We start from the raw sequence: 14035 nt of genomic DNA, 5'->3' as shown, positions 1-14035 counted from the left end.
TGAGAAGAGCGCAAAACCTCTCGGGGGGCGGGGCCTCGGGAGGTGGGCTGTGATTTATTTTCTCATTTTCAATATTCACTTTTGTACCTAATTTTGTATTCATAATTATAATACACTCCTTTTCACAAAAATGGAAAGTGATGATCAAAGAGGGTACAAGCATTGTCTATTTATGTTCACGCACATCCAAAGGAAGAAACCTTATTATTTTTTTATTTTTATTTTTTAAGAAACCTTATTTTAACGCAGAACTACAAAGCCAGTGCTACACTGCACTGCATTACACTCGGCAGCTCATTTTTAGAATTTACAGATGGTTAACCTCGTGCACAAGTATGTGGCAAAGTTGGTAATTTCCAACTTTAGATGATTCAAAAAAAATTGCTTGAACCACACACCCTCTGGACAATGTGGGTTTTGTTGACTCTCCTAAGGGTAAAATAGACAACAAAGAGAGCGAGGGCGGCGGGGAAAACACACTCAGTGAAAGAACATTGTTAGGTTTCCAAGAACGCAGAAGTAGGCGGGGAAAAACAGACCAACTTGGAAATGGATCTATCTGCAACTCGGAGAACCCCTTCAAAAGAAGCAATCCAGTCCCAAAAGATCTACTTTTCTAAAGAGAAGGACCAGATAAACGAGAGATTTGACTAAACCGGCAGCTCCTTTCGCCGCCCATTTTTTTCTCTTGCCAGTACCAAAGATGGCGCTCTTTGCTTCCTCCCTCGGCAGTACGCAGGTTCTGGGAACCTCTACACGACCTCTCTATGGTGCACCCTCCAGCCCCGCCCCCTCCGTGCCTGGGGCTGGGCTTGCCTGGAGGTGGAGCGTAGGATCCGGAAACACTTAAGCGTGTTAGCTGGTCGTCTATATATTTGTCGACCAGGCGGTGTTTTTCTCGTTTGAAGCTGGAGTGCAGGGTCTGAGACGTCTTCTCTTCGAGTCTCTTGGGGTGGAGGACAGAGGCTGCCACAACCTGGGCCGCGGCCTGGGGCCCTGCCTTGGGGGCCCCCACTAGCTCGGGCCATGCCTGCGGCCGCCGCCCCCATTATCAGCTCGGTTCAGAAACTGGTCCTGTACGAGACTAGAGCTGTGAGTACCCTGCGCCGTGGAGCGCGGGCGGGAGGATGGCGGCCGAGTAGGTGTGGGGCAGAGGCAGCATTTACCCCCCCAGCCCCCCCATTTTCCCAGTTCCCTAATCCCAGCGGCGGGGAATATGCCCGAGGGGGCTTCGCCCAGTTATCGCACCCAGGGCTTTTGCACGTAAACATTTCCACTTAAAAGCCACGGTCGGAACACACTGGCAACAGGTGTTTGTGGTATCTCAGTAATTGTTAATGAGGTTTTATACGAGTTACTGAATTCTTTGCAACTTCCAGAAAGTCTTAGAGTTCTACAGTTCACTGGTTACAATACAGGCAGGGGTGTGGAGAATGTTTTTGACCTGTGAATCGGTAACTTGTCTGTTTCCTTATTCCATGGCATAGCATCGCTGTGATTTATGTTAATTACGTGCGCTTTTATTGCTGACATTTTTGGTTCTCTTTATTTGAAAGGAAAGAAAAACTTATTCTGTTTAAAGACAGTTGATTTTGTTGGGGCAACATTATTTTGCTTTTCACTTGACTTTTTTCCAACACATTTTATTTTGTTTTATTACTTCAAATTGCCATGAAAATAGTTGCTAGGAGAATAAGCAGATTCGTTTTTATGTTTAGGTTACTAGTTCCCTAAAATTAGGGAATGGTGTTTATAGAAATACGTACTTTGTCATTTGTGTGGTTGGAAAATAAAGTATACTTTTTTAAATTGGGGTAACAGTGGTATTAGGGTCTGTGTTTAAATTACACTTTATGGTAACAAGATTGCATGTGCTGGAAACCTGCACAATACTCTTCCTTGTGCTATAGAGTGTCTTATAAGGCACAGTCAGTGGAACTTGGGTTGTCTCTACTAGATAGAAGAGTATAAGAAGGTACTTACCTAACAGTTTCTCGGTTATAACAGGGTCCTAATAGCTTGTCTGCCTCAGGTCATCATTAGTGTAGAAACACTGTTGACCCTAAATTAGTTTTGGTGACAGTTTCATTTGATTAGATCCAGACCAGCAGATGAAATTGCCTAATATACTGTATTTGCAAATATATTCAGTTGTCCTCTGAGGAGAGCTCTACAGAAGTATCATTTTGAAACAAAACCTTCTGCTTTCTGTACAAGTGCTGATAAATATCCCAGGTAGAAATATACATACTATATTTAAAACACAGAAATTTCAGCCCATTAATAAGCTGAACATTCATGAGGACTGGCTGAGATGCAAGTGTTCTTTCTAAAGCACAATTCGTATTATAGGGCTTTTCTGCTCAGAACCCTTCAGTGGCTCCCATTCTGAGGAGAGTAAACTCTGTATCTCTTAGTTGCCTGTTTAGTTACTGGCAACTAAATAGATCCTAGGAATTAAAAAAAAATGGTAGCAGGTTGTATTAATGAGACTAATAGCTAATGCTTTTGGAAGAGTTGTATGCCAGGCACTGGTCAAAGCACTCTACATACTTTATTATTTAATCCTCATAAAACTTCTAAGGGGCAAATGTTGTTGCTATTCCTGTTATTATTTGGTGGAGAAGAAAAATGAGGCAAAACAGGTTAGGACAGTGCTGTTGAATAGTGTGGGCTGGCAGCTGGTGCCAGGCATAGATGGTTTGTAACTGGATGGCAACAAATTGCATATAGAAACTGAGAGTGATTAGAAACTTTTACAGCAATTTGACAGAGTAATTGTATTTCAGATGAATCAGCTAAACATTGGGTTTATGGTTTATGCCTTTGGCTTTCTGTTTTTAGCTTTGTTATGGAAATTTCAAGCAAATACAAAGTAAACAGAATGGTATAATAAACTCCCATCTAGCCATCACCCAGCTCCAAAATTACCAACATTCTGTCACCCTCTATTATCTGTAACTTGTTCCACTTCCCACCAACAACTTATTATTTTATATGGTTCTTTTTCTTTAAAATTTATGTAAATCAAAATGCACAAATCTAAGCTATAGAATTCGGACAGAAGTATACATGTGTTAACCACACGCTTATGTTGCTGTGGAAAGTTCCCTTGTGTCCCTATCCAGTCAACTGCCCCCTTTCCCTTCCTGGCAACTGATATTCTGTTTTTAAAATGTTAGATTAGATATGCCTGTTCAAGAATTTTATATGGATGGAATTGTACAGTACACACTCAAGTCTAGTGGCTTTTGCTCAGCATAATGTCTTTGAGGTTCATCCATGTTGTTGTGTGTATCAGTAGTTTGTTTCTTCTTCTTCTTATTTATTTATTTATTTATTTTTGCGGTACGTGGGCCTCTCACTGTTGTGGCCTGTCCCGTTGCGGAGCACAGGCTCCGGATGCGCAGGCTCATGGGCTATGGCTCACGGGCCCAGTCGCTCCGTGGCATGTGGGATCTTCCCGGACTGGGGCACGAACCCGTGTCCCCTGCATCGGCAGGTGGACTCTCAACCACTGCGCCACCAGGGAAGCCCCTCTTCTTATTATTGAATAGTTGTCCATTGTAAACATATTCCACAGTTTGTTTATACGTTTTCCCTATTGACTTAGACTGTTTCCACATTTAGACTGTTGTTAATAAGCCAGCTGTGAACATTCTTGAGCAGTTATATTTGTCGACATATGTTTTCACTTCTCTGGGTAAATACCTCTTAATGAAATTGCCGGTCATAGGGTTGATGTTAGGTGGTTGCACCATTTCACACTCCCATCAGCAAGGTATAAAAGTCTCCATTGCTCCATATCACTGACAGCATTTAGTGTTGTCAGTCTTTTTAGTTTTAGTTATTCTAGCAGTGTATAATGGCATCTTATTATGGTTTTAATTTGCATTCCCCTAATGACTAGTGATGTTGAGCATCATTTCATGTACTTATTGGCCATTTTTATATCTTCCTTTTTGAAGTGTCTGTTCAAGTCTTTTGCCCACTTTAAAAAATTAGACTGCCTTTTTATTATTGATTTGTAGGAGTTCTTTATATATTATGGAATCAAGTCCTTCATGATATATGTATTGTGAATATTTCAGTCAGCAGCTTGCCTATACATTTTATTAATGATCTTTTTTTCAGCTTTATTGAGGTATAATTGACAAACAAAATTGTAAGATATTTAAGGTGTGCAGTGTGATGATTTTATGTATATATATAATTTTATATACATATATACACATTGTGTTAGCAATCTTTTGATGAACAGAAGTTTTTAATTTCAATGAAGTATAATTTATCAGTTTTTTTCTTTCATAGTTATTGTTTTCTGTGTCCTATCTAAGAAACCTTTGCCTACTCTCTGAGCACAAAGATATTTTCCTATGTTTCCTCTAAAAGATTTATACTTTTAACTTTACTTTTAGGGGTGTGTTTCATATTAAATTAATTTTGTGTATGGTGTGATGCAGGGATTGCATTGCTTATCTATTGTGGAACAAATTACCTCCAAACTTAATGGCTTTAAACATTTCGTATTTCACAATTTCAGTAGATTGGGAATCTGAGTGTGACTTAGCTGAGAGCTTCTTACTCAGGATCTCATGAAGTTGCAGATGTCAGGTGGGCTACAGTCCTCTAGACTGGGCTGGAGGATTTACTTCCAATATGGCTCACTCACATGCTTGGCAGTTGAGCTGGTTGTTGACAAGAGGCTTCAGTTCCTCACCTAATGGACATTTCCACAGGACTCCTTGAGTGTCCTTATGATGTGGTAGCTGGATTTGTCCAGAAAGAATGATCCAAGAGAAACAAGGGCAAAGCTGCAATGTCTTTTGTAACCTAGCCTCAGAAGTCACATGCCATCATTTCTGCAATATCCTATTGTTCATGCAGACCAGCCCTGTTCTGTGGTAGGGGACTATACAAGGGCATGAATACCAAGAGATGAGAGTCTTTAAGGGTTCTTGGAGGCTGGCAACCACAGGGATTGAGGTTCACTTTTTTCCATACATCAATTCTCCAGCCTCATTTGTTGAAAAAATTATCCTTTATTTTATTGAATTTTTTGGTATTCTTGTGAAAAATTAGTTGAAGAAATGTGAATTGATTCCTAAACTCTCTATTTTGTTCCATTGATCCATTTGTTCTTCTTTATGGCCTTTCCACCTTCTCTTGCTTATTATGGTTTTATAATCAGTGTTGAGATCAGGAAGTGTAAGTTTTCCAAATTTATTTTTTTCCAAAGTTGTTTTGCCTATTCTAGATCCTATGCATTTCCATATGAATTTTACAATCAGCTTATCAATTTATAATAAAAAGCCTGTTGGGATTGTGATTTGGATTTCATTGAATCTATAGATGAAATTTGGGGAGAACTGAATCTTGATAGTATTGAATCTTTCAATCCATGGTGTATTTCTCCATTTAATAGGTCTTTACCTTTTCTCAGCAATATGTTGTAGTTTTCAGTATGGAAATTTTATGTCTTTAAAAAACCTATTCCTAAGTATTTTATGAACTTTTATACTACTGCAAATGGAATTTTAAATTTGATTTAACAATTGATCATTGCTAGTATATAGAAATTGATTTTTATATATTGATCTTATATCCTGAAACCTTGCTAAACTCACTGTGTTGAGAAGCTGGAGCTGGTGTATTGAATTAAGAATATGCAGATTATGACTTGCTGAATGAGGGGGCACAAGCTATCCACAGGGGTTTGGCAGGTAGCTCCCTCAGTATCTGAGTTCTCACTTTGGGGACGTGAAACCATGAGCTTGTTTTGATTGAAGGCGTAGTTCGAATACATCCACACAAAGGAAGTAGAGTCACAAAATTTATTACTTATATATCTCAGAAATGTGTGGGGAGGCACAATGAACCGGGAGAAGGGCAGTCCTCCATCTCAGTTCACAAGCAAACAGGGATAGAAAGCAGGGTAGCAAGCACCTAGTACGTTTAAGGTGGTTGGGGTAGAGGTCACTAACTTTTTGAGGGCTTAGCTCTAAGTGACTGTTTTAAAAGGTGCCCTGGGAAAAGCAAAGCAGGAATTTATGGCAGGACTCTGAAGCTTGGTGTTTATCTAAATGTCCGCACTGTTGGTATGAGCAGGGTAGAACACTGTAAAATGCCTAGGCAGCAACTCAAAATAGTGTTTTTTCTCATCACACTCATTCTAGTAGCTTTTTTGTCATTTCCTTAGCATTTTCTACATGAATATTTCTATCATTTAGGAAGAGGAACACTTCTTCCTTCCCAGTCTGCATGCTTTTTATTTATTTTTTTCTTGTCTTATGACCCTGGCTAGGACTTCTAGTACAAAGTTGAATAGAAGTGGTGAAAGCAGACATTTTCTTGTTTTGTTCCTGATCTTGGAGGGAAAGTATTCAGTCTTTCACCATTAAGTGTGATGTTAGCTGTAGATTTTCATAGCTGCCCTTTATCAGGTTGAGGAAGATTTCTTTCCATTACTAGTTTGCTGAGAGGTTTTTTTAAATTTTATTTTATTAAAAAATTTTTTTAAATGAGTATACTATTTTGTTGACATTTAAATTTCACCAACAATGAGCTCAAGTATATGCTGGCCATATGTTCAGATTTTTGAAATAAAGATAAAGAAACAGACAGCTTTAAGGGTGCAGTGTATTTAACACTGCACAGTATATTCAACAATTAGAGACAATCGGGGTGGGGGGTTAACTATATAACTATACACTTAGGAGCACAAGTATAGGGACAAGCCCTGCTATTGGAGGAAAAACCCACCATTCAGGACTGAACAGAGGTCCTTGGTTGCTGACAGAATCTCCCCTTGACTTCAGACTTGAGACAAACCAAGGAGTCTGTCAGTATACAAAAACCACTGAATTAAGGATAAACAGGATAGATTGGCAAGAGCCGATTCAGATTGTGAGCAGGGTTAGCTGGAGGCTGGAAATGTTGCAGGTGAAGTCCAGGATCTGTAGATTAGAGTAGCAGTCTTCTAAAAAATGCTTGTTTCCAAGTTCCTAAGATGCTTTTCCCAAACAGGAGGAGGTCTTTTTTTTTTAAATCATGAATAGATGCTGAAATTTGTTACATGTTTTTTCTGCATCTGTATATGGCATTTCCTTTCTTTGCTTAGTATGGTGGATTACATTAATTCATTTTCAAATGTTAAAAAAAAGAACCCTTGAGGTTTTTTTTGTTTGTTTTGTTTTTTGGTATATATCACTTGGTCATGTTGTGTTATTGTCTTCATATATTGCTAGACTCTATTTGCTAATAATTTGTTAATAATTTGTTAAGGATTTTAACCTTTATGGTCAAGCTTTTGATTTATCATTTTCTTTAACATCTTTGTCTGATTTTGGTGTCATGGTAACTCTGGCATCATAAAATGAGTTGAAGTGTTCCTTTCTTCAGTTTTCTGAAAGTGGTTGTGTAAGATTGGTATAGTCGATTTACAATGTTTTATTAGTTTCAGGTGTACAACATAGTTATTCTATATTTTTATAGATTATATTCCATTTAAAGTTATAAAATATTGGCTATATTCCCTGTGCTATACAATATATCCTTGTGGCCTATTTATTTTATATATACTAGTTTGTACTTCTTAATTCCCTACCACTATCTCACCCCTCCCCCCTCTCCTCTCCCCACTGGTAACCACTAGTCTGTTCTCTATATCTGAGTCTGTTTCTGTTTTGTTATATTCATTCGTTTGTCTTATTTTTTAGATTCTACATATAAGTGATAACATATAGTGTTTGTCTTTCTCTGTCTGACTTACTTCACTAAGCATAATACCCTCCAGGTGCATCCATGTTGTTGCAAATGGCACAATTTCATTCTTTTTTATGGCTGAGTAAATTCCACTTTACACCCCCCCCCCCACATCTTTATTCATTTGTTGATGGACACTTAGATTGCTTCTGTATCTTGGCTATTGTAAATAATGCTGCTGTGAACATAGGGGTGCATTATCTTTTCAAATTAGTGTTTTTGTTTTCTTCAGATACATACCCAGGAGTGGAATTGCTGGGTCATATGGTAGTTCTATTTTTAGTTTTCTGAGGAACCTCCAAACTGTTTTCCATAGTAGCTGCACCAATTTACATTCCCACCAACAGTGTAAGAGGGTTCCTTTTTCTCCACATCCTCACCAATTTGTGTTCTTTTTGATGATAGCCATTCTTACAGGTATGAGGTGATGATATCTCATTGTGGTTTTGATTTGCATTTCTCTCATGATTGGCATCTTTTCATGTGCCTGTTGGCTGTCTGTAAATCTTTGGAAAAATGTCTATTCAGGTCTTTTGCCCATTTCTAATCAGGCTGTTTGTTTTTTTAATATTGAGTTGTATGAGCTGTTTGTATATTTTGGATATTAACCCCTTATCAGTCATATCATTGGCAGATATTTCCTTCTATTCAATAGGTTGTCTTTTCATTTCATTGATAGTTTCCTTTGCTGTGAAAAGCTTTTAAGTTTAATTAGGTTCCATTTGTTTATTTTTGCTTTTGTTTCCTTTGCCTTAGGATACAGATCCAAAAAAATATTGCTGCCTATGTTTTCTTCTAGGAGTTTTATGGTCTCTGGTCTTATATATAGGTTGAGAATCCATTTTGAGTTTATTATTGTATGTGGTTTGAGAAAATGTTCTAATTTCATTCTTCTTCATGTAGCTGTCTAGTTTTCCCAGCACCCCTTATTGAAGAAACTATCTTTTCTCCATTTTATATTCTTGCCTCCTTTGTCATAGATCAATTGACCGTAAGTGCATGGGTTTATTCCTGGGCTCTCTGTTCCATTGCTCCATGTGTCTGTTTTGATTATTGTAGCTTTGTAGTATAGTCTGAAGTTAGGGCAACTGATACCTCTAGCTTTGTTCTTTTTTCTCATGATTGCTTTGGCAGTTTGGGGTCTTTTGTGGTTCCATATAAATTTTAGAATTATTTGTTCTAGTTCTGTGATAAATGTCATGGGTATTTTGATAAGGATTGCGTTAAATCTGTAGATTGCTTTCAGTAGTATGGTCACTTTAACAATATTAATTCTTCCAGTCCATGAATATAAGATACCTTTCCATTACTTTGTATTATCTTTGATTTCCTTCGTCAATATTTATAGTTTTGAGAGTATAGGTCTTTCACCTCCTCGGTTAAGTTTATTTAACCCTAAGTATTTTATTTTTTGATGTGAATTTAAATGAGGTTGTTTTCTTGCTTTCTCTTTCTGTTAGATAATTATTAGTGTATAGAAAAGTAACAGATTTCTGTGTATTAATCTTGTGTCCTGCAAGTTTACTGAATTCATTTATTATTTCTAATAGTTTTTTGGTGGAGATGTTAGGGTTTTCTATATATAGTATCATGTCATCTGCAAATAGTGACAGTTTTACTTTCTCCCTTCCAATTTGGATGCCTTTTATTTATTTTTCTTGTATAATTGCTGTGGCTAGGACTTCCAATACTATGTGGCAAGAGTGGGCATCTTTGTCTTGTTCCTGATCTTAGAGGAAAAATTTCAGCTTTTCACTGTGAGTATGATGTTAGCTGTGGGTTTGTTGTAAATTGCTTTTCTATGTTGAGATATGTTCCATCTATATGAACTTTGATTAGAGTTATTACCATGAAAAGGTGTTGAATTTTGTCAGGTGCTTTTTTTGCATCTATTGAGATGATCAGGTGATTTTTATCCTTTTGTTTTGTTAATGTGATGTATCACATTGATTTATGGATATTGAACCACCTTGCATCCCTGGAATAAATTTCACCTGATCATGTGTCTGATCCTCTTTATGTATTGTTGAATTTGGTATTTTGTTGAGGATTTTTGCATCTATATTCATCAGACACATTAGCCTGTAATCTTCTTTTCTTTTCTTTTTTTCTTGTAGTGTTGTTGTCTGATTTCAGTATCATAGAATGAATTTGGGAGTATTCTGTTCTCTTAAATTTTTTGAATCATTTGAGAATGCTAGGTATTAGCTCTTTATATATTTGGTAGAATTCCCTTGTAAAGCCATCCAGCCCTGGACTTTTGTCTCCTTGGAGGTTTTTCTTTTATTACAAATTCATTTTCACTACTGTGATCTGTCTTTTCAGATTGCCTATTTATTCCTGATTCAGTCTTGGAAGAGTGTACATTTTTAGAAATTTAACCATTTCTTCTAGGCTGTCCAAGTTGTTAATATATAAATGTTTGTAGTAGTATTCTCCTAAGATTTTTTGTATCTCTGTGATATCGGTTGTTATTTCTCATCTTTCATTTCTAATTTTGTTTGTTTGGGTCCTGTGTTGGTTTTTTTTTCTTGATGAGCCTGGCTGAAGGCTTATCAATTCTGTTTATCTTTTCAAAGAAACAGCTCTTGTTTTCATTGATCTTCTTTTTTTCCTTTGTCTCTATTTCATCTCTGATCTTTATTATTTCTTTCCTTCTGCTGACTTTGAGCTTTGTTCTTTTTCCCCTTATTCCTTTAGATGGTAAGTTAGGTTGTTTATTTGAGATTTTTCTTGTTTCTTAGGTAGACCTGTATTGCTGTAAACTTCCCTCTTAGGACTGCTTTTGCTGCGTGCTGTAGATCTTGGAAAGTTGTGTTTTTATTTTCATTTGTATCGGGTTACTTTCTTATTTCCTCTTCGATTTCTTCATAGACTCATTGACTCATTGGTTTTTTAGTAGCAGGTTGTTTAGTCTCCACGTGTTTATGTTTTTCCCGTTTTTCTTTATGTACGTCATTTCTACTTTCCTACTCTTGTGTCTGGAAAAAATGCTTGATATAATTTTTGTCCACTTAAATTTGTTGAGACTTGTTTTGTGGCCTAGAATGTGGTCTGTCCTGGAGAATGTTCCATGTGCACTTGAAAAGACTGTATTTTGCTAGTTTTGGATGAAAATTCCTGTGGATATCTATTAATTTCAAATGGTCTAATGTGTCATTTAAGACTACTGTTTCCTTGTTGATTTTTTTGTCTGGATGATCTGTCCATTGATGTAAGTGGTGTGTTAAAGACCCCTACAACTAGTGTATTATTGTCAATTTCTCCTTTTATGTCTGTTAATATTTGCTTTATATATTTAAGTGCTCCTATATTAGGTGAATATATGTTAATGAATGTTATATCCTCCCTTGTGTTGATCCCTTTATCATTATATAATGCCCTTCTTTTGTCTTTTGTTATAGACTGTTTCAAAGTCTATTTTGTCTGATATGAGTATTACTACCCTACCTTTCTTGTTTTCATTTGCATGAACTATTTTTCCAGCTGTTCGTTTTCAATCTGTGTGTTTCTTTAGCTCTGAAGTGAGTCTCTTGTGGGCCTCATATGGATGGGTCTTGCTTTTTAATCTGATCAGGCACCCTGTGTCTTTTGATTGGAGCATTTAGTCCACTGACTTTTTTTTTTTTTTTAATTTTTGGTTGTGTTGGGTCTTTGTTGCTGCGCACGGGCTTTCTCTAGTTGCGGTGAATGGGGGCTACTCTTCATCGCAGTGTATGGGCTTCTCATTGAGGTGGCTTCTCTTGTTGTGGAGCACAGGCTCTAGGTGCACAGGCTTCAGTAGTTGTGGCACACAGGCTCAGTAGTTGTGGCTCGCAGGCTTTAGAGCGCCGGCTCGGTAGCTGTGGCGCTTGGGCTTAGTTGCTCTGCGGCATGTGGGATCTTCCCAGACCAGGTCTCGAACCCGGGTCCCCTGCTTTGGCAGGCGGATTCTTAACCACTGCGCCACCAGAAAAGTACAGTCCATTGACATTTAAAGTGATTATTGATAGGTTTGTACTTACTGCCATTTTGTTACTCGTTTCTGGTTGTTTTTGTAGTTCTTCTCTCTTCTTTTTTTCTTTTAGTTACTTCCCTTGTGGTTTGATAATTTCTTTAGTGGTATGCTTGTGTTTCTTGATCCGTTTTGTGTATCTATTGTAGGATTTTGATTTGTGGTTACCATGCGGTTCATATATGTTGACATACTGACTATATCTACTTGTTTTAAACTGGTAGTCATTTAAGTTCAAACACATTCTAAAGGTCTATATTTTTTTACTCTCCTCCCCACGTTTTGTGTTTTGATGTCATGTTTTTATATCTTCATATTTATCCCTTAACTGTTGTAGTTATAGTTGATTTCACAATTTTTTTTGTCTTTTAATCTTTATACTAGCTTATTTAAGTGATTGATCCACAGTCTTTACTGTATATTTCTTTCCTATTGTGATTTTTTCCTTTCTTATAGATTCTTACTTGTAGCCTTTTCTTTTCCACTTAGAGAAGACCCTTTAACATTTTTATTTAGGGTGGGTTTAGTATTGATGAACTGTTTTAGTTTTTGCTTGCCTGAGAAGTTCTTTATCTCTCCTTCAATTCTGGATGATAATCTTGCTGGGTAGAGTATCCTCAGTTACAGGTTTTTCCTTTTCAGCATTTTAAATATATAATGCAACTCCGTGTGGCCTGCAAAGTTTATGCAGGAAAATCAGCTGATAATCATATCAGATTTCCTTTGTGTGTGACTCCTTGTTTTTCTCTTGCTACCTTTAGAATTCTTTTTTCTTTAACTTTTGCCATTTTAATTGTGATATGTCTTGGTGTGGGTCTCTTTGGCTTCATCTTTTTGAGGACTCTGTGATTCCTGTGCCTGTATATCTGTTTCTTCTTCAAGTTCAAGAAATTTTCAGTCAATTTCATCAAATACATTTTTTTAAAAAGATTTATTTATTATTTATTTTTTTAAATTTATTTTTAGCTGCATTGGGTCTTAGTTGCAGCATGTGGGATCTTTGTTGAAGCATGTCGGATCTTTCATTGTGGCATGCGGGCTCTTTGTAGAACATGGGCTTCTCTCTAGTTGTGGCATGTGGGTTTTCTCTTCTCTAGTTGTGACACGCAGGCTCCAGGGTGTGTCAGCTCTGTAGTTGTGGTGTGCAGGTTCCAGAGCACATGGGCTCTGTAGTTTGTGGCACGCAGCCTCTCCAGTTGAGGCATGCCAGCTCAGTAGTTGTGCGTGGGCTTAGTGCCCCGCCACATGCGGGATCTTAGTTCCCTGACCAGGGATCAAACCCATGTCCCCTGCATTGTAAAGTGGATTCTTTACCACTGGACCACCAGGGAAGTCCCTCAAATACATTTTTGACCCCTTTCTCTCTTTTCCTCTGGCACCTCTATAATGTGAATATTTGTACACTTGATGTTGTTTCAGAGGTTCCTTAAACTGTTTTCATTTTTTAAATTTGCTTTTTTTTTTACTTCCTAGATTGGATGATTTGCATTATACTGTATTCCAGATCATTTATGCATCCTTCTGCATCATCTAGTCTGCTGTTAATTCCTTTTAGTGTTTTTCAGTTATCGTATTCTTTTGTTCTGACTGGTTCTCTTTTTATATTTAGTTCCTTGTTAAAATTCTCAGTTTGTTCATCTATTCTTTTCCCTAGTTCAATTAGCATTCTTATTACTAATGGTTTGAACTCTTTGTCTGGTAAATTACTTATCTGTGTTTCTTTAGTTGTTTTTTGTGGTTTTTTCCTCATTTTTTTATTTCAAAGAAATTCCTCTGTCTTCTCATTTCACTTAACTTTCTCTGCCCTGTGAAATTAGGTGAAATAGTTACCTAGCCTGGTATTGAATGGTGTCCTCTTGTGGGAGTGTCCCTTTACAGTCTGCATGTACCCAGTGGCTTTGGTGGGAGAGCTAGATCTGTTGTGAGCATGAGTCATGTCTTTCCCCGTGGTGTGCTGGTAGCTATCACCTTGGTAAGAGGTGGGCCTGGGGATGGAGGGGTTGGAACCATAGCCAAGCGTGAACCAGGGCTTCTCTCTGCTCATTGGCCTACACCACCCTATCGGCGGGGTCAGATCCCAAGTTGCTGGAGGGTCAGGTCTGAGCTGGTTCTGTTGCCTCTAAGTGTGTGCTCTCCCCCCTCCCAGCTTTGGCACCTTCACCGCTGGAGAAGAGGGGCCAGAGTGGTGCCTGCTGTAGGCCAGGGTGCACTAGGGCAGTCTCAGCACACCAGTCAGAGTTCCATATTGCTTCCAATCTTTTTCCTCCCTGAGCACCA

At 37.8% G+C, this 14035-nt stretch overlaps 1 protein-coding gene across 2 annotated transcripts in view; it reads left to right on the top strand.

Annotated features, from left to right (window-relative positions):
• The first annotated feature begins 850 nt into the window (after positions 1-850).
• FIG4 (FIG4 phosphoinositide 5-phosphatase) overlaps positions 851-14035 on the top strand; it is a 129860-nt gene continuing 116675 nt past the window's right edge. For both annotated transcript variants that reach the window (XR_014326797.1, XM_082856067.1), the window contains exon 1: positions 851-1092. Coding sequence is in view for 1 of the 2 variants with exons in the window: in XM_082856067.1 (XP_082712193.1) it covers positions 1027-1092 (66 nt within the window). In the remaining variant the exon portion in view is untranslated. The remainder of the gene's footprint in view (positions 1093-14035) is intronic.

The sequence above is a fragment of the Leucopleurus acutus genome (assembly GCF_964270905.1).
Source record: "Leucopleurus acutus genome assembly, chromosome: 15".
Classification (NCBI taxonomy): Eukaryota; Metazoa; Chordata; class Mammalia; order Artiodactyla; family Delphinidae; genus Leucopleurus; species Leucopleurus acutus.
This window is presented reverse-complemented; position numbering and strand designations above follow the sequence as displayed.